This window comes from Rhineura floridana, chromosome 16 (genome assembly GCF_030035675.1).
Source record: "Rhineura floridana isolate rRhiFlo1 chromosome 16, rRhiFlo1.hap2, whole genome shotgun sequence".
Classification (NCBI taxonomy): Eukaryota; Metazoa; Chordata; class Lepidosauria; order Squamata; family Rhineuridae; genus Rhineura; species Rhineura floridana.
The window spans coordinates 29,324,534-29,345,369 of NC_084495.1; the positions used below are offsets into that span (position 1 = coordinate 29,324,534).

Here is a 20,836-nt window from a genome sequence, read left to right on the forward strand (position 1 = left end):
TGACGCTTGCGTTTATCTCAGCGTATTTCACCTCTAGCTTCTGATTCAGGATTTCCAACCATCCATGTGATATTGTGAAAATGCCTTCTGCAGAGAGTGATCTCAGGTCTACCAGCCATCCACATATCCTTCGTAAAGTAGGACACATGAATGCCCTGTGAAGTGTGAGGATGTTTTCTGCCAATGTTGTGGGAGGAGGCCAATTCAATACAATTGGGAGCAGGGCTGCCCACAGGTTCTTCTGTACGTGGATTGGACACTCCACTCGACCAGCAAAAGAGACCACAAATTGGCATATTTTTTGTGCCGTACACAAATGTTTATCCTTTTTTACAGGTGGGGTGGAAGGCTCAAGAAGAAATCAGGGGCCACAGACAAGTAATAAGATGTCTGACAGGCAGAGTGCCAACAGGTGAAGCTTTCCCCATCGTTGCATATCCATACTAGAAAAGGCTTCTCCAGTTGAATTTCTGCCTGCTTAAAGGTAGAAGAGTCCCATTCTCCTTGTGCCAACCCTAAACCATGCAAAGATCTTGAGCTTCATGAGTTGCAAACCGGTTATGTTACTGTAGATCATTCATCAATTGATCTTAGGCTAGCAATGCTACATTCAGTGCAAGACCAGGCATGATAACGCCAGATGGCGGGTGGGGGAAGGAGTCAAAAGATATTTAAGATTTACAGCAACCAAAGTTCAGATGCACATACTTGGATAAAGAAGTGATTAAACTGTTAGAAAGTAGGGATGTTAGAAGGCATTGTTTCCCATTCCACCCTGTGTTCATCTCATGCAGCTCTGCTTTCATTCCACTGCAGTTTGTCTTCTGCCAAAAGCTACATTACTTGGCTCATTGTCCGCTGAGCCAAAGTGATGTAACTTACCATTTTAGTGTGCCTTTTTATGCGCATGTACCCCTGATATTTTTGTACAAATTTTTTGGTCAGGGAAAGTGCATCTCAAAACTCTGAGAAGTGCACATTTCAAAGGGGAGCTAACATACTTTAGTTTGCAGATTGCAAATTAGGCTAGTTTGCATTAAGATGGTGAACCAAAGTTAATGTCTTCCCCATCTCCATGCTGGTGAGTGAAGGCAGCCATCTTTTTTTTAAACCAACAATGCCCCTGGGAAATATAATATGATATTATGTAGAGTCATTCCTGAATTCTAACACAGACGTAGACTGGGATAAGCTCTCTACTTAAAAGACTTGTTGAAAGAGGAAGGTCTTCAGTAGGCGCTGAAAAGATAACAAGTGATGGTGCCTGTCTAATATTTAAGGCAGGGAATTCTAAAGTGTCAGTGCCACAACACTAAAGCTCCACTTCCTATGTTTTGCGGAATGGACCTCCTGATAAGATGGTATCTGCAGGAGGCCCTCATCTGCAGAGCGCAGTGATTGGCTGGGTATACAAGGAATAAGATGGCCTTTCAGGTATCCTGGTCCCAAGCTGTATAGGGCTTTGTACACGAAAACTATTATTTATTTATTATTTATCATCTTTATTTTTACCCCGCCCTTTCCCCAAAGTTGGAACTCAAGGCAGCTTGCAGATAAAAGTGGATACATATAATAAAAACATACAAAACTAGAACCTTGAACTTGGCCCAGTAGCAAATGGGCAGCCATTATTACAATGTAGGCATTGCAGTGCTTGCAGTGGTGGCTGGTGTCCAGTGGGAGCAGTGGGGCATAAGGCAAGGAGGCCAAACAGTAGGTGGAACCAGAGCCAATGAGAGGCAGAGCCAACCCGTTCTGGTTTTGTGCCCATCCTCCTTTCTGCTGATTTCCACAAGGGCACCAATGAGATTAAGGAGGGGAAGCTGACAGGCAGGGCCACCCCCTGGACTGGCTGTTAAGTAGGCAGGCAGGGGCTGGCTGAGGGCAGACAGAGGTTGATGGGGCAGTGCCCCACTTGCCCTAATGAAGCAGCTTCCACTGAATGTGTGTAGGTGGGTGTTTTCATCCATTTCATCATGGACAGAAAACCAGCCAGGAATCCTCCCCCTCCCCTGTCCTTTCTGTTGCCTTGGTAAGGATTATATTGCTGATAACTGAACCATGGAGATGTCTCTGGGGGATTCAATGTCAAGACCAACATTCATGCTCAACTTTTATATTCGCCGGTAGTGACATTTCTCTGATTACATTTAACCTGATTGGGCAAGGAGAGATTTCTTTCGCATTTCAGAGCAGGCATCCCAGCGATAGTGTTGGCAGCTTCCTTCCCCCCCCCCCGCCTCCACTTTCCCAGATAAACTTGAATTCTAACGGCGGAAGGCAGAGACTGTGACAGAAACATATGGTGTAGTAAATGAAGATTACAGGAGACACTCCAGAAAAAGAGGGAGCAATCTCAAGGGATTCAGGCAGGTTACAATAAATGCAGTGAAAAGTTGGGGAATCTACAGGCTGCCTCTGGATTATCGATGGAGGGAGAGGAATCTAGGGTGTTGCACTGAGGAATGGCAGCAATTGTAGTGTTGTAGCTCAATGAATAGAATCGTATTAGAAAGATAGCAAGCTATGATGGCTGGTGTCCATCAGGACTGGTGGGGCGAAAAGCAGAGAGACCAACAGCAGGTGGAGTCAGAGCCAATGACAGGCACAGCCGACTAATTCTAGCTTTGTCTCTGCCCTTCTTCCTCTTGAGTTGTGCAAGGGGCAATACTGAGAAGGAGGAGAAGGCAGCTGAGAGTCAGTGCCACGCCCTGGACTGGTTGCAAGTAACAAGGCAGACAGGTGAGGGCTGGCGAGGAGGCTGGTGGGGCAGTGCCCCATTTCACAAAATGGATCAACCTCCATGGAATTGTAGCCAGTTTCGCAGAGGTGCATGTGGTTGAAAGGGATTTCCCCCTGGATTTGGTGCTATAAAAGTTCCCTTGGGCAAGCCCTTACAGGCCTCCAAGGGTGTCAGAGTAATGCTGCCATAGCCAAATGACAAAGGCCCATTCACCACTCTGAAAAGCTCTGCTGGATGACTACTTGTGGTGGTGAAGTATGCTTTCTTTGCCACCACCACTTCTAGGTGGTAGGCACAATGGTGTAACCTTAGCCATGTTTGATCAGGTTCAGAACAATATTTAAGGCACCTGAGCTGCAACTGCCAACCCTCCTGTTTCTTCGCATGCAGATCACTGGAGTACCAAGGTGACCTACATGCTCCACAGTGATAGTGGGGCCACTCAGGAGCGATCATGTCGACAGCTCTATGCATCTCACCATTCCACAGTAAGACAAGACCCTCAACAGGAGTACCAGCCATGTCATCTGGAAAATCCCCCAGAACATTCAGGAATCCATCAGATTCCATAAGTCTCCAAGTGCAGACCATCTCAATGAGTCCCCCACCCTTGCAGTGTGGAACAGCTACGTTCAGCCCAAACCTTACCAGAGAATGGTTCATCCATGACAACGGACTCACAGCGAGTCCTGCAATCAACAGAGTATTACCAATCTGCTCTGTGGCAAAGACCAGGCCGAGGGTATGCCCAGCCACATGTGTTGGGTCATTGATGTATTGAGACAACCCACTGGTTGTCATGGAGGACATGAAATTCTGAGCTGGCCCTTTGAGGCAGCCACAGCATGGATACTGAAGTCCCCCAAGACCACTATGAAAGGGTGCTGTAACACCACAGCTGAGATTATCTTTGCCAGCTCATTTAGGGTGGTTGCAGTGCAGCACAGTCAATGGTACATCAACAAATTCCCCATTTTGTCTCTCTGGCTCAACACCACAAACAATCCCTCAAACCCAGGGATACGGCATTTTTATGGGTGGTTGCAACTCCCTCTCCCTGTCTCCCTGACCTGGAATGGCCTGTACTGAGTACCCAGGCAGACACAGGTGGAATAACACTGGGCCATCGAGCTCATCTACCCAGGTCTCAGTCATACATACCACATCTGCCCCTCATCCATGATCAAACTCTGGGTGATAGACGTTTTATTTGGGGCAGCCACCAACACTGCCACCAAAAGGCCAGGGGGTTGGCTGTCTGGCATCCCCAAATTCTGAAACACAGCAACTGAAGCAGAGGGAGCAAGGGCTTTGTTGTAAATAGGCCTCCTTCTCCCCCTATATACCATCACCTACCACCGTATCTCCACCTGCCTACCATCACAGGGGTCGCAGTCCCACGCCCATTCCCTCTGGCCTTGGCCAAGACACATACTTCCCTGACCCACCTCTTGAAAACAGGAATACAGCAGAGGTTTAGCAGCGGAGAACATCCAACTAGGAGACAATCAAACAAAGAAAATAATTGGACAAGACTTACACCTCAGTTCTCAGCTGGGAGAAAAACGTATCACTCCCCCTTGACTCCCACCCAAGTTTCATGCTGGATTGGACTCTCACTCCGGGACATGAAACCGCTTTCCACCAATACACACCACTCTAGAGCACCTCCAGCCTCTCACCCTGGAAATGGTCAAGGGGGGGGGAATACAATCAACACCATGCATAAAACCCGGCCCTCTAAAACTAATGAAAAAGGAGTGAGCCTGAGCCCTTGTCACACCCCAAAGATGCAACCCAAAGAGAACCTCCCTTTGGTGTCACCCCTTTGAGGTTGCCCCTGGTGGTGGCACCACCCACCATCCCTGGCAGGCTTGGCTTATATCCTCCTCTTCCCAAGCATGGCTACAAGGTCTGCTGGTTTGGGGAGTGCCCTGGCAGATGGAATACAGCCTCAGCAGGGTATCAACCTGATGTTAACTAACTCCCCCCAAATGACAGCCTCTTGGAGGCAGCTGCTTCTGCAAGGGGAGGGGGTGATATTAAGCTCTGCCCCTCTCTTCACTCACCCTCTACCAGCTAGCTGCCTCTTGCCCACTCACCTCCTTCTGTTACTGCCTCAATTCATGATTACACAATTTAGTTAAAGCAGGACCCGATATATCTCTTAAATATTTTGTAATAGAGCAGTATAGCTTATTGTACAAAGGTAAAACTATATTAATTGAGCTGCCTACTTTTGCCTCTGGCCCCACCCACAATGTGGCCCTCTGAAAGTTGCCCAGAAAGGAAGGTGGCCCTCAGACTGAAAATGGCCTACCACCCCTGATCTACTTGCACCCAGTTAAATGTCTGCATAGGTTAAATGCCTCAGTTAAATGTCTGTACTCATGCAACTCCACGCAGTCGTTTGGACCGAACCAACATTGGTGTTTTGCCCCTTCCCTCCACACATGTTAACTCACCCTCAGTATGTTGTGAGTACATGGCTAACATGACACTTGAAGAGAACTAGATCAGAGGCTGAGGTCAGATCCACACCATATACTAAAGCACATATATCACATTTAAAGCACATGACTTCCCTCAAAGAATCCTGGGAACTGTGGCTGACCCCCATAGACCAACAATTCCCAGCCCCCTTAACAAGCTACAGTTTCCAGGATCCTCTGGGGAAAGCCATGTGCTTAAAATGTGCTGTAAATTATAGTGTGGATGTGACCTGACTCTCAGCTTTACTCCTGTTTGGATGTTTCTCTTGCTCTTCATTGACATTTCCCACTTATTGTCTTAGGATGGGGGTCCTAAGATATGGCCTTCCAGATGCTGTTGGACTGCAGCTCCCATCAGCCCCAGCCAGAGTGGCCAATGGTCAGGTTTGATGATAAGAGTTGTAGTCCAATAATATTTGGAGAGACACAAGTTCCTCACTTCTACCTTAGAATATGATGATGGCTGACATTCTAAACTTCATAAACTCAAGGAGGAAAATTGTACAGAGTTGTGTTAACTGGGAGTTTGCTTACATCAATTTTTCCCCAGAGACTTAGGCAGCCAGGAGCTGAAAATTACTTTCCAGATGCTAACATGTTCAGGGTTTTTATACCCCCCCCGCCTTTTTTTTTTTTTTTTTGGTAAAAGATTAATCATGGCTGTTACCAATGGCACAAGGCTGGGTTGGATGGTCCTTTGGACAAGGCAGGTAAGGTTGCTCTCCAGTTCTAATGGCATTTTTTTTAGGATGATAAAAAGTGGATTGTGTTTGATCCTTCCATTGAACCCAAACTTTTAGTTGTGCATGCTCCATTTCGGTTAGCACACATTGTTTTTCATACAGATGAGTGTCAGCCTTTGGAGGGCGACACAGTGGGGATCAGGATAGTTGTCAGTTTGACACATTGGGAGAATTGAAAGTTCCTTTAAGAGAGCAACTTTCAAGCACTTTGATTTCTTAGTAGAGTGTGGGGGTGGGCCCAACCTAATGGCCATGAGCCTCTTTTTTCAAGCTGAATTGGATGCTCTGTGATGCTTTAGCGTCAACATTTATTTGAGCTGTAGTTCATAAGCGAATGCTTTCCTCCCTCTTTGGAACAGACTTCCAGAGAATAGTATCTGTTCTTGCTGAGGTCACTTCTGCAAACCTTCACCTTCACTCCTTACAATAAAAGAGATTTGGGTCCCTCCCACTGTTTTTTGACAGCCTTCCACATAAGTGAATGCATTAGCCATGCAATAGCATCTCTTTTATTACCTTCCTTTGTCCTGTGAGTACAAATCTATTCCTTTCCTTGACCCCAAACCACTCCAGGTAAAGCCCAGTAAAAGCAATGAGAGCATAAAGAAAACAAATATAATGCCTGTCCCCAAAGGAACTCATAAGGTAACCTTCTACTTAAGCAAAATGAGGGGAAAGACTCTAATGAAACAAACACCATCGAGAAAAATCCATCACTTCTGAAATCTAGAGGAAGGGGGTGGAGGAGAAATTCATGCATTTTAGGAGGCATCACCTGATAATATTTAACAAAAGGAGTAAAAGAACAAATATATGGCAAGATTTAGAATAATAGAATCCTAGAGTTAGGAGGGACATCAGTGATCATCTAGTCCAACCCCCCACTGATGCAGGAAGTCCAGTCCTACAGCATCCTTGTTAGGTGGCCATCCAGCCTCTGCTTCAAAACCTGTAACAATGGAAGGCCCACCACCTCTCTGAACAGCTTGCCAGATCAGGCAACAGGAAGTTCTTCCTATTGTTTAGTCTAGATCCTCCTCCTCCTTGTAATTTGGACTGATTAGTTCAGGTCCTACCCCCTGGAGCAACAGAAAACAAATTTGCTCCATAATATATGCAGCAGCCCTTCAAATATTTGAATATTGCTGCGTATCGCCTCTTCTCTCCAGGCCAAGCATTCCCAACTCAAGTGGTCGTCTAAACTTTCCAAACATGTTCCCAGGAGACAATTAGGGAAACTGGCCCTGAAACAATTAGGGAAACTGGCCCTGAAGCAACGGGCGTGTGTAGCACTTAAAATCCACCAGCCCACCATCTTGGGGTTGTCTTGGAGAAGAAGACAATGGAAGAAATGTTCATAACACTACTGGTTATAGAAGATAGTGGTCAGGCGGGGAGACGCACAGTGGGATATGAGAGAGCAGTTTTAGATATATTTTATAATTGTTATATTCTTTTTGCTTTGCTTTGTTTTTTATTTATTCTGTTTTTATGTTATATATATTGCTTGAGATTTACTGGTCAGTTATGTTTATTTAAAATGTGATGTATTGCTTTTCCTTTGTACCAAATGTGAATGTACAGTGGTTTTTATGTTGTAAACTGGCCAGAGAGCTTCGGCTATGGGGTGGTATACAAGTGTAACAACAACAGCAATAATCTTATATGTTAAATCCGGGCATGATGGCATCTTACATGAAGCTGTCTTGTACCAAGCCGGACCACTAGTCCATCGAGCTCACAGAGTTTCTGATGGGGCTCTTTCCCAGCCCTGCCTAGAGATGCCAGGGATTGGACCTGGCCCCTTCTGCCTCCAGTGCAAGTACTCTACTACTGAGCTGTGATGACCCTTCTCCATTTAAAAAAAAACCCAGGGGACTTTGTTGTTAGGACTTCAGAGGGCCTGTTGGGTTCCAGTTAATTTGTAGAAACATAGGAGGCTGCCTTACTCTGTCAGACCATTGGTCCATCTGGCTCAGTCTTGCTTGTACAGATTGGCAGCAGCTCCCCAGAGTTTCAGGCAGCTGTGTTCCCTGTCTTTACCAGGAAATGCAAAGGACCGAACCTGGGAACTTTTTGCATGTGTGCTCTGACTGAGCAATGCCCCCCTAGAATGTTGGCTACATCTATGGTGGCTTTTCTCCACCATCTCCCATTACCCTATATTTATTCATACCCTTTTTGCATGTCAAAACTCATCTCAGCAATCCTCAGTCTTGAGCCCGAATGGAATGCCCTTGAGAACTGTACTCATGGGAATGTTCAAGCAAATTCCCATTGAGGTTACTTAGCTTATTGATCATGGAGAGCAGCCCATGCACTTGGACACTTGCTATTCCCTTGTGTGTGTGTGTGTGTGTGTGTGTGTGTGTGTGTATGTATATATATATACACACACACATCCTGTGCCCTACTAAATCCCCCTTGTCTCCCTCTTGGCAGTGCACCCCGTGTTTTGCTAATCAGACAGTCAGTTTTTTCAATGCTGCCTACCCCTAATTGTAACTAATGAGAGAAGTTGTGCATTTTTAGGTCCTTGTTCCAGTGAACACTTTAAATAGAATCTGCCATGGGCAGTGTTGAAAAGATGAGCTAAATAATGCAAGGTTGTTAGCAGAAAAATATGGCGCTATTAAATTTGACCAAATGTTCATTTAAAAAAAAAAAATCAAACCCTCTCCTGAACTCCTTCTTACTCCAACTTCTAAGCTGTCTGACCTTTCTTCTTGTAATCAGGAAAATCCATAATCATCCAGAAAAGTTAATTGTTATCAATTGCTCCAAGTGTGCTGATTATATAAATAATGAATTTGAATTATAACACACTGACAGCTAGAAAATGTGGAGTGTTTATATAGAACTCTGGAGGTATATCAATATCCCATTCTGGGTGGTAGGCATATTCTGGGGAAAACTGACCTGTAGCCAAGGACAGCCAATAGCAGGATGCCCAGATGCTCCCAATGATGGCAGGAGCTGATTCTACACAGCCTGAATAGTAACTGAGTCACTGTATTCTTCCAGAAGGGATTCGTGGCTGCAAAAGCCCCACCTCTCAAGTAGGGATGGACGAATCTGACAATTTACGGTTCTCTCGTTTTCTCATTGTCCCAGTCTTCAGATCAGTTCACCCCATTTCCGTATGATTACTGCAATGCGCCCTATGTGGGGCTGCCCTTGAGGTTGGTCTGGAAGCTGCAGCTAATGCAAAATGTGGCAGCTCCATTGCTCACTGGAGCAGAATGTGGATCCCATCCTGTGAGGTGGTCCATTCCTCACAATTTAAGAATCGGGCCTTTAGTGTGGTGGCACCTACCCTTTGGAATTGCCTCCCATTAAATATTAATTCTGATTATTATTTTTTTGGTACCTGTTGAAGATCTTCCTCTTCCATCAGGCCTTGTAAGTAGAGGGCTTTCCCAACCTGCATCTGTATTGGAATTGGTTTTACGTGGTTTAATTTTTTTGTTGCTTGTGTGTTTGTCACCCAGGGCTCCTTTGGGAGGAAGGGCAAGAGAATGATGATAATTATAACAATGATGAAGATGATAGTTGTGGGATTTTAAAAAAAAAATCTGCAAGAAAATGCATACGTTATGCTTGTGCACATGTATTTTTGCAAGCAATTTCCCCCTAACAGGATGTATTTTTGTACATTATTTTCAGTAATGTAGGTTATTGTCTCTGTTGTTGGTTTGTACTAGAAAGACGCTTCTCTTAACAACTACCCTCCTGCAGTGGCCACTGGTAGCTCTGTCAGTGGGGCAGCACTTCAGCATCTTGGGCAGTTCCTTGAATGTGCAGACAGAAACCCAGAGCGGATTCCAATGGCCCACTGACATGGAGCCACCAACTGCCACTGCCTTCCTATAACTTAACCCCAAAAGCTGGTGGCAGTTGTTTAGAAGAGCATGCATTCAGTTCATTTTGCATCAGGTTGTGCCAAAGGAAGATGTGTGTTTTCAGAAGAAGTTTGCAAGGAAAGAAAGAGATGGGATTTTCCCAAAGGAGCCCAGGCCAGCCAACAAGAGAACAGTAAAAGCAATACAAAGATTTTAAAAACATTTTAAGAGAAATATCTTCTCGGCTCAAGGTTGCCAGGAACAGTATCTGGTCTCTGACGCAAGAAGAGGGGCAGCATGCTGGGAATCCCAAGTGGGGAAGGTGCTGTTCTGGTCAGGTCTTGCTTGTAGACTTCCCGTAGCCATCTGGTTGACCACTGTGAGAACAGGTGTGGACTAGATGGGCCAGTGGAATGATCCAGCAGGGTTCTTCTTCTGTTTTATATTCTCTAATAAAGGCCTCTTCCTTCTGCCACACACTTTGCTGGGGAGAGGGGGAATATATAGATGCAATATTGATTTCTGCTCAGCAGGATCTGGCATCTCACGTTGTGGCAAACTCCTCTCCAGGGTTGGTCTTTGATGGTTTGTAACCACCCAGCATGTCAGTTCTTACTCCAAACCCGTTTGGCTTCAGTGTGCCCGATTAAAGTGACAAAAAGAGTCATGATGGGGGGAAATGCAGCCTTCATTAAGACACCTCTCATCCTTTGCAGTCTGCTCTTAAAGGGTTGTGCTGCCCATCATGCTTAATGAAACTCAGAATGTGACCAATTGGATTGCAGTATTCCTGCACGGTTGGTAAATACTTGATGATGACATCATGATAAGTAGCAGTGTGAGCTGTTTTAACAGTGTTTTCCTAGCATGGTGAAAGGCGAGCATTTCCACTCTGGATGCTTAATATTTCCTCTAATGACTTCAGCCAGGGGTGGCTAGCCTGCAGATGTTGTTGGACTCCAACCCCTCTCAGTTTCAGCCAGAATGGCCAATGGCCAGGGATGATGGGAGTGGTACACCAACTACTTCTGGAGGGTCAAAGGTTTTCCCACTCCTGATGTTATAAAATAAAATTATGAGAGACTGAGGTATCCCAGGGAGTTCATAAAACCCTGGGTGTGAGACATGGGTAAGAAGCGGCTGTTTATGACACAGGTAAGAGATGGGGTGGAATGCCTGTATTTTGTTTTGTTTTCCCAGCTGGAGAGTGGGCATATTTATGGAGGGCTGATTTAAATTTGTACATGATTTTACAGTATGACTTTTATAAACTGCTCTGATTTATATAAATGTTTTAATAAATAAAGTGCTAAAAAAGAGAGCTACTCATTATAATGGGCCTGGATTTCTGGGGAAGCCAAACAGTGGACAAGGCTTAGAGGCTGTGTTATTTCATGTATTGTTCTAGAATATAATCATAGCATATAACATAAATGCATACACAAAAAACACATTTTACTATCATTGGGTTGGACCTAAAAAGTTACTTGAACTTAAGGTTCTGTTGAAATCAATAGGACCAATGATGTAATGATTTCAATGAAAATTAAGAGTAATTAACCTTGTCTGTATCCAGCCCATAATGTTTCTTAATGGCATTGCTGGTTACAGCTTATTCTAGTAATCAGTCTCTCCCCCTCAGTTCTAATTCGTAATATTTGAATACAGTTCCCTTGCACCCAGCAAGTTGCCTTCCAAATTTTGTCCATTTAGTTCAGTCTTGTGTTCCTCAGCCTGGTGCCTCCTAATTCCCCTAATGTCTGCATTTTTGTAAAAGTTGTTTGGTCAGACAACTACACTGTGAAATTCAGATAAGTGAGAATTTTGAATGATGGCTGTACTTTGGTGCTCATTTCCCCCCCCCCCCGGAAAGTGAATTCAATAGTTTCAGCTTTAAATGTGAACTGAATCAAATTTCTCCCCCGTCCCTAGTTGGGGAAAGTAGTCTACTCTGAGTGAACGAGATTCTCCAGGGTCTCAGAAGAGCCTTTCCCATCACCTGCTACCTGATCCTTTTAAATTACTTTGGAGCAGAAATGTATGGGATTACACCAGCCCTTCCCAACTTGGTACCATCGAGATGTTTTGAACTACAACTCCCATCATCACTGACCATTGGCTATGCTTGTTGTGGTTCATGGGAACTGCAGTCCAAACATCTTGATAGTATCAGGTCAGGGAAGGCTGCATTATGCTGGCAAGTAGGGATAGAAGGATCTATCCATTTCATTTCTCTGTTTCTCATTCTTCCAATCTTAAATTCAGTTCTCTGCATTTTGATAGCAATTCATGATCTTTTTTAAAAAGAATCCTCATGAAAATTCAGCAGCGTTTTAATGTGCATTTCTTGTAATAAATGCATTTTGTAAGCAATGTTTCCAAATATATACTGCATTTTTATGTTATTTTCACTAATATATTCATTTTATGCAAACTTTCCCCTATTTTTTGCATTGTTGTAAACATTGTTTGGTTAGAGAACTGCGTCGTAAAATTCAGCGAGGAGTGAATTTCAAAACATAGCTGTGTTTCTGTCCTCATGTTGTTTCAGAAAGTGTGAATTTGATAGATTTGGTTTGAAATGCAAACTGAATTGAATTTCTCCCTCATCCCTATTGGAAGTCCACCTAAATTTGTCCATCTCAGGAAGTGGTTCCCGTATGTCATTAGAAATGGATGCTGTGACTTTTGTAATCCTTTCTTCTGAACTCTGTAACGTGGGCTAAACTTTGGAGGGTGTTAACTTGAACCCCAATGAGAATACAGTGTAAACTGGTGGCAATTATATATTTTTTAACAAAGACGATTTTCCTGGTTTCTGATATGCAGATGTATTAATTTCTGAATGCTGCTAGGAATTTAAAAGTATGTTTTATCTACAATATCTTTGTACTGCAGTTATTTTTGATATTCTCATTTTGTGCATTACGGTACTTTGTGTGATCCATGAAGAAAGGCAGCTAAAAATACAACAACAATAATAATAATAATACAACTAATGTTACCCTTTGTTGTTTCTCTGCAGGAATTCAACGTATTGCATGAAGGTGTCGATGTCTTTGACAGTGGCTGAAAATGAATCTGGGCTGTGCTACAACAGCACAATTCGCTACTTAGAAAAATCAGAAATCACTAGAACAAAGATAATCTCCTGCCCAGATATTGAGGATTATAAAACAGGAAACCAAGAACCAGATGTAATATGGTACAAGGTAACGCAGTGATAGGCTTTGTCTTTTGTTAATATACTCCAAGTTACAGCAACTTGTTGCCGAGGGACAAAGAAATTCCATTAATATTAGTGAGATGCCAGATGAGGCATTTCCATCATTTCACATTAGCCTGTCAGTACTGGATTATGTTCAGTCCCTATGGGCATTTTCTAAATAGTGTTGTGCACCACCCCAATCTCAAAGCGGTATGAGACTTCCAAAGGTCCCTACTCTTACCCAGGGTTTGGTTTCCTTGGAAAGAAGCTTAGCAGAGACTGTGGTGTCTTTATGATATATGGTTTATTTACACATATTCACAACCTGAGCATAAGATGGAGGGCTTCTCAGCATTAACAGTCCATCAGATCTTGCTCCCCAACGCCCACGGCTTTGGAGGTACAGACACAGAGGACAGGCCTCTCTCTGTGTCTTTCCAGATTCATCCCTAAAATGAGGCTAAAAGACACAAGCCTCTCTCTGGCTCCAGGATGGGGGGAAGAGGCCCTGTCCCCTGAAAAGAGTTCCAATAGCAACAGGATCTCTCTTGGCCACATCCCTTTGGATATGCAGATTGACCACTGAAAAAACCTATTAATTCACAGGCTGACTTGGCTACACTATTGGATTAACAAAGAAAGCTAGTCAGACTAGTGGAGCAGGTTTCTTCCGTTGCAGATCCCAACTTACAGATACAAGATTGCAAGCTTGACGGGGACCCAAAGAAATCATCTATCTCAACCCCCATCCCATAACAATATGATATTTTATGGGTTTAGTTGTTGCCTTTGGTGGCAAAGAAGTTGATACTTCCAACCCTGGAAGTCTCACCATTCTCCTATGACAGCTCTCAAAGCTGTTTACAACAATAAAAGTATTCAGTGTACAAATGTTAAAACATAAATTTAAGCACATTAAAAAAAAAAAAAAACCTCAGAAATTTAAAACCGCAAACGTAAAAAATAACTTAAAAACACACACATTTGAGAAGCATTCATGGTGCAAAGTCCTCCTGAAATAAAACAGTTTTAACCAGGCATCTGAAACTCAGCAGGCATTATGCTTGTTTGACTTCTAGTGAGAGGGAGTTACAGAGAGTTGGGCCCACAACTCTGGTTCTGGTTCGTGGGGGATTAATGATAGTGCTCCCTATTGAGCAGAGGGAATTCTGGAAGTCAGTGTGTGAGATAAAAGATCTTGCAGTATTTATATATTCATTTGAAGGTTTCTATGCTGCTTTTCATTTACAAAACGAAATACCAAAGCAGTTCACACAATAATAAAATCTAGCAATAAAATCATCAGTAAAATTATTATTATTATTATTATATCTTTATTTTTACCCCGCCCTTTTTCCAAAGCTGGAACTCAGGGTGGCTTACATGACGATGACCAAGGGCATCTGGGATCAATAATATTAAGGGTCAGGAGAAAAGCCTAGCTGGACAGGTACTTTATGTCATCAGTTTATTTGATTAATAATTTTTATGCACTGCCTTTCTTGGAAAAGGGAGAGCCCTATTCCTGTCACAGAACTACACTTTTCAAAGTTCTTTCTAGAAATTGTAGCTCCGTGAAGGGAAGAGGTGTCTCCTAAGAACTCTCAGCACCCTTAACAAACTATAGTTCCCAGGACTATTTGGGGGAAAGCCAGGGCTATTTAAAGTGGTATGATATTGCTTTAAATGTATACTTCAGATGGGGCCTAACAGCACAATCCAAACTCAAGATCCATGGGGGGAAACATCTTGAGGATGTGGTATCACTGTTGTTTATTGCAAAAAATTAAAAGCAACATAAATCTGCTTTTAAAAAATAATAATGGAATGCCAGGCAAGGCATTTCCGCATCCAAGAAATTCCTTTAATAGACATAATATTGGAATGTTAAGCAGGAAATCTCCATTGTGTTTTGTTTGAGTACAGCCGCCAATGCAAAATGAGGCAATTTGAGTTCCATCTCATCAACCTCACTGGGTTTGGCTTGTGCACAAATAATTTATTTGGAACTGGGATGACATGCAGGGAGCATGATATGTCAGAAGAGAGCAGAAAGCACAATGATGCTCTGTCAGTCTGTTTTTTCTTTCACAAGAACCCTGTACATTTCAACAAAGACTGACAAAAACATGCACGGTGATGGGAGGCAAGCATAAACGAGGAGGGGGTTGTATCTTGTCAGCTGTAAGCAGCTTTGCTCCAAAACGTCTGGAGAAATTTATGCAAGCTGGTGCAATGAAAGAGGAAAGTGTTGGGTAGAGCAAATGCATCTCTGTGCATTGGAGGGGAGAAATCCAGAGCCCAATCCATGTGCTGAGGTGTAGTCAATGGCAGAGCTTGGAAAAGTTGCTTTTTTTGAACTACAACTCCCATCAGCCCAATCCAGTGGCCATGCTGGCTGGGGCTGATGGGAGTTGTAGTTCAAAAAAGTAACTTTTCCAAGCTCTGGTCAATGGAGGCTGGTACCCATTGGAACTGGTAGGGCAGAAGCAAGGAGACCAGCAGTAGGCAGAGCTAATGACAGACAGAGCCAGAGCCAATGATAGGTAGAGCCAACCAATTCTGATTTTGTCCCCATCCTCCTTCCTGCTGAGATCTTCAAGGACAACACTGAGATTGAGGAGAAGGAGGCTAATAGCCAGTGCCACCCCTTTAGTAAGGAGGCAGGTAGGTGGGGGCTGGCTGAGGACAGCCTGAGATGATGATAATGATTTATTGCCTGCCTTCATCCAAAGTTCTTGGGGCAGGTCACAACAGTTTTAAAATACATCATCAAAAACAATTGAAAACAACCTACAATATTGGGTGGGCCCTAAAAATCCACATCCCAGGTGTCAAAGGCCAGAGTAAAGAGGTGAATCTTTAGCATTTGCCGAAAACTATACAGTGAAGTTGCCAGGTGCACCTTGGGGAGGAGGGAGCTCTGTAACTTAGGCGCTGCCACAGAGAATGCCCTCTCCTGGGCCACCACCCTCTCAGCATCCGAGGGTGGCAGAACTACCAAAAGGGACACCCGAAAAGGGAAGGAGGCAATCTTTCAGATATTTGGGACCTAAGTAGTTTAAGGCTATAAACACCAATGTGAGCAATTGGAATTGGGCTCAGAAATAAACTGGCAACCAATGCAGCTGTTTTAAAACAGGGGTTATATGAAATCTAAAGGGAACCCCAGCCAGTAATCTGGCTGCTGCATTTTGGAACAGTTGAAGTTTCTGCATCGTCTTTAAGGACAGCCCCATGTAAAGTGCATTGCAACAATCCAATCTGCAAGTTACCAGAGCATGGAGTACTGTAGCCAAGTCATCTTCTTTGTCCAAAAGGGTTGGAAGCTGGTGAAAAAGCCAGAGCTGAAAAAAGGCACTCCTAGCCACTGAGGTCACCTGAGCCTCCAGTAATACTGATGGATCTAGGAGTACCCCCAAGCTGTAGACCTGCTCCTTCCTTTTTTTATTATTAATTTTTATTCAAATTTTCAAAAACAAAAAAACAACACAAAACAAAAACAATTATACAAAAAAAATAAAATGTTGACTTCCGATTTGTCGCAGATCAACCATAGGTCTACAATATATAACAATCCTGTCTCTAAAATTATATTACAAAATCACTTTCCTCCAGTAGTTATCTTAATTAATCATCAAATCTCATAAACATTACTTTATTCTTTCCACAAAAAGTCCAAAAGAGATTTCAATTCCTTGAGAGATATATCTTTCAATTTTTCTCCAAATAAACATGTCGCTTAATCCATCTTGATTCAAATCTGTTAGGTCCAGTAATTTCAATAGCCATTCCTCCATTATCTATATTAATTCCATCTTCCATCTTCAATAATCCTGTTAAATCCAGTAATTTCAGTAGCCATTCTTCCATTATCAGTATCCCATAATAATCTTGTTGTCATAGCCATAATCCAAATAAACATATCGATTAATCCATCTCGTCGAATCTATTAGGTCCAATAATTTCCATAACCATTCTTCCATTATCAATATTAATTCCATCTTCCATCTTCAATAGTCCTGTTAAATCCAGTGGTTTCAGTATCCACTCATCCATTATCAGTATCTCATGATGATCTTGCTGTCATAGCCATAGTCATACAACAAGAGTCTGATGGGAATTTCCCCCTTCACAAATATGTCCTTGCCATCAATTCTAAATATGTTGCTGAAATATTGTTGTAAAGTCACTTCTCTGCTCTTCTTTTTTACAAAATGCACTGGCTCATCTCTTAAGAGTTTTTCCATTGTCACATATTTGTAATTAATTCCATAGATTTTTTCTATGTCAAGCTCCATCACATCATTCCAGTCAAGAAAATTATCCAAGACGTTGATAACTTTATCACTAATATCTTCATTAGTTTCTTCAGAGACAACGTTGAATTCCAAACAGTAAACTTTATTTCTAACATCCGTAAACTCCAGATCTTTTTCCAATTCCTCATTTGTTCCAGTCTCCATGGCTTGTATCTTCCCTTTAATTTTTCTTTTCTCATCTCTAATCCCATCAAAATCCTCTTTCACAGAATCCCCTATTTTTTTAAACTCCTGCATCATTTTGCTAAGTTCAATTTTCATCTCCTGTCTGCCCTGTCTCAGGATTTGTTTCATTATCTCAATCTCACTCATTATTTTCTGAAACATAATTTCTTCCATGGTCTCAGTCACTTTCCTGGTTGTCATTCTTAAAACCACAAAAACAAAAAAATATTTCAGCCACAATTGGGTTAATGTTTCAGGCTTGCAGACATCAATACAGCCTGTCTTATCTCTTATATATTCAGGAAAACAAAACAAGTTTAGTTCCCAGCTTCAAACAGTTAGTGGCGTTGTCAGTAAGCAGATTCGTCAAAATGAAATAGACCCCCAAAAAAATAGTTCCAGACATGATACTCCAAAGTTCATAAATCAAATTTGTTTATTTTTTTCCCCTCCTCGAAATAAAAATCCCTCTTCCGTTAATATCTTTAGAATGCACTTCCAGGCCCGCTTTTTGCAATAAAAACAAAGATAAGCTTTTTTCGATTTCTTTCCTCCTTAGTTTCGTGAGTGAAAGAGAAATTTTTTAACTCACCCAGTTCTTTATAGCTGATTCATTGACAAATCTCTTTTTGGTGCAACAATTTAAACCAAGTAAAAAAAAATGGAAAGAAGGATGCTTGCCAGTTCATTTTTCTTTGAAGAAAAGATAAACGTGTCTCTTAATCAGCAAGAGCTTTGATGGAAGTCCGTCCGGCATTCGCTGGCTGAACTTTCTCTCATAAATTAATGAAATCCAGTCCTCCCAACAAAAACAGGCTTTGTGGTTAATCTCACGTTTCTCCCTGGCCGGGAGAAAATCTTAACCAGTCAAAAAAAAAACATTCTGACTGATTAAAGCTGAAAAAACTTCATCTAAGACAAGAGCTTGTCTCAGAGGCAGCACAGGCGAATCACCCTTCCCGGAAGTCTCTAGACCTGCTCCTTCCAGGGAAAGCAACCCCATTCAGAACAGGCCATCTCCCCACCTCCTGGACATGAGTAGCCTGGACACAACACCTCTGTCCGTATTTCCTTTAAAAATTGCTATTTTAAGAGGAAATATCAATAAACTATCATTATTATAGAGAGCTAGTGTGGCGTAGTGGTTAGAGTGTTGGACTACGACCTGGGAGACCAGGGTTCAAATCCCCACACAACCATGAAGCTCACTGGGTGACCTTGAGCCAGTCACTGCCTCTCAGCCTCAGAAGAAGGCAATGGTCAACCACCTCTGAATACCGCTTACCATGCAAACCCTATTCATAGGGTCGCCTTAAGTAGGGATGGACTTGAAGGCAGTCCATTTCCATTTTTATCATTATTACAACAGTTGTTTTAGAGGTGGATTTTTTAAAGGTGCGCCTGGCGCCCACACTGTTATCTTTTCGGCGCCAGGTCAAGACTTTCCTCTTCTCCCAGGCATTTTAGCATGTGTTTTAAATTTGTATATTTGTTTTTAATGTTTTTCGTTATTGTAAACCACCCAGAGAGCTTCGCCTATGAGGTGATATATAAATAAATAAATAAATAAAGTCAGTTGTCAAAAATAGCTGTGGAAATTCGCTACATTAAAATCCGATCCTCAGCAATTGAGAATAAGCGAATCAATGGAAAATTTGTGGAATTCAAGCACATTCCTAATACCGTCTGGAAGTGGCTCTCCGAGCATTCAGGCAGGGTTCTGTGCCAGCCCTACCTGAATATGCTGGGGATTGAACCTGTGACCTCTGGCATGTGAGGCAGATGCTCTGCTACTGAACCACAGACCTTCCCCCATCTCTGCATTCTTCTTTTTTAAAAAAATTTAAGAAAAATGTATTAAGACTTTCCAAATCAAAGAAAAGCATGCATTGCTACAAAGCATTTAAAAAACTTACACCGTTTGAAAAGACAGTAATATATACAACACAAAATAAATGAAAATTTGAATGAAAAATAAACCAACAATAAGAGCTGACAAAAAGAAACAAATACATCGTATTCTTTCTGCCCAGGCAACTTGAAGGTATCAATCCAGAAGAAAGCCCAACACACAGTATTTAACACAAGTTTGTGTTGATACATACACATTTGCCCCAGGTGGAATACTTTCCATCAACACCACTATTGCTTAACCATAGTGTAAGTGTTATTCATTATGGAAATGTTACCAGTGAAATGCCTCTCTTAAGGATTTGCACAATGATTGTCTTTGTTACGGTTTCCATAGCACCATTAGGCCTAAAGGATTGTTTTGACAACATGGATCGAGTGCCTGAGTCAAGATATAATTGAATGAGCAAGGCTTAAATAGAAAAGCTGTTTCCATGGGAGTGGGGGGCAATGAGACATGGGAAGCTGCGACTGTAGGCATCAAGATGTGATCTGGCTTTTGGCTCCTCTCTTATTACTGAGCTGAAGGTAGACGATAAACCTAGGAAAAGAAAGAAAACTTATCAGGCTGACAGGTGAAGGGCAGGTAGTAGTTAACATGACTTTTGTGAGACAAAAATATCTGGGAGCTTAGCATTTTCAAGGCAAAGAAGTTATAGCTACAATAAAATGCATTAATTCAAAAGGTGTTTTATTTTTGTTGTTTTATAATTGTTGTTATTGTTATTTAGTCGCTTTCCTTGCAAAGCAACCCAAAGCAACTTACAACAATAATATTAAAACCAATTGTAACAAACAAACCTATTGAAACATCACACAACACATCCTAAAAACAGACCAGTACAAATAAAGACAAGTCTTGCAAGAACTGCCACATTAAAAGAGACAATTGATACCTGAAGTTCTTCAAATTAAGGGCCAAAGCCTGGGTAAATAGAAAGTTTTTTGCCTGGTGCCTAAAAATAATGATGGAGAGAACACTGCACAAGTGGGAAGCCACCATTGAAAAGGCCCTTTATTGTGGTGCCATCCTCCACACCTCCCTCATTGGGGTTGCTAGCTAGCCTGTATTTGATGAGTCCAGATGATAAAACTAAACTGTCTGGAGTGTTATCAGTATGTGGATCTGGAAAGATGTTAAACTTAGAGGGAAGACATAAGAAGAGCCCTACTGGATCAGGCCAATGGCCCATCTAGTCCAGGTCCCTGTTCTCACAGTGGCCAGCCAGATTCCCATGGAAGCCTGCAAGCAGAACCTGAATGCAACAGCTCTCTGCCCAGTTGAGATTCCCAGCAACTGGCTTTCAGAGGCATACTGCCTCAGAGAGTAGAGGTAGAACATCTTGGCTACTAGCCATTGATAGCCTTCTCCTCCATGAATCTGTCTAATCCTCTTTTAAAGCCATCCAA

The 20,836-nt window shown here is 42.5% G+C and overlaps 1 protein-coding gene across 2 annotated transcripts in view; it reads left to right on the forward strand.

Moving 5' to 3' along the window:
• Positions 1–20,836, forward strand: part of IL1RAPL2 (interleukin 1 receptor accessory protein like 2) — a 515,439-nt gene that overhangs the window by 286,829 nt on the left and 207,774 nt on the right. For both annotated transcript variants that reach the window (XM_061598749.1, XM_061598748.1), the window contains one exon: positions 12,846–13,032. In XM_061598749.1, the coding sequence (XP_061454733.1) occupies positions 12,846–13,032 (187 nt within the window). The remainder of the gene's footprint in view (positions 1–12,845; positions 13,033–20,836) is intronic.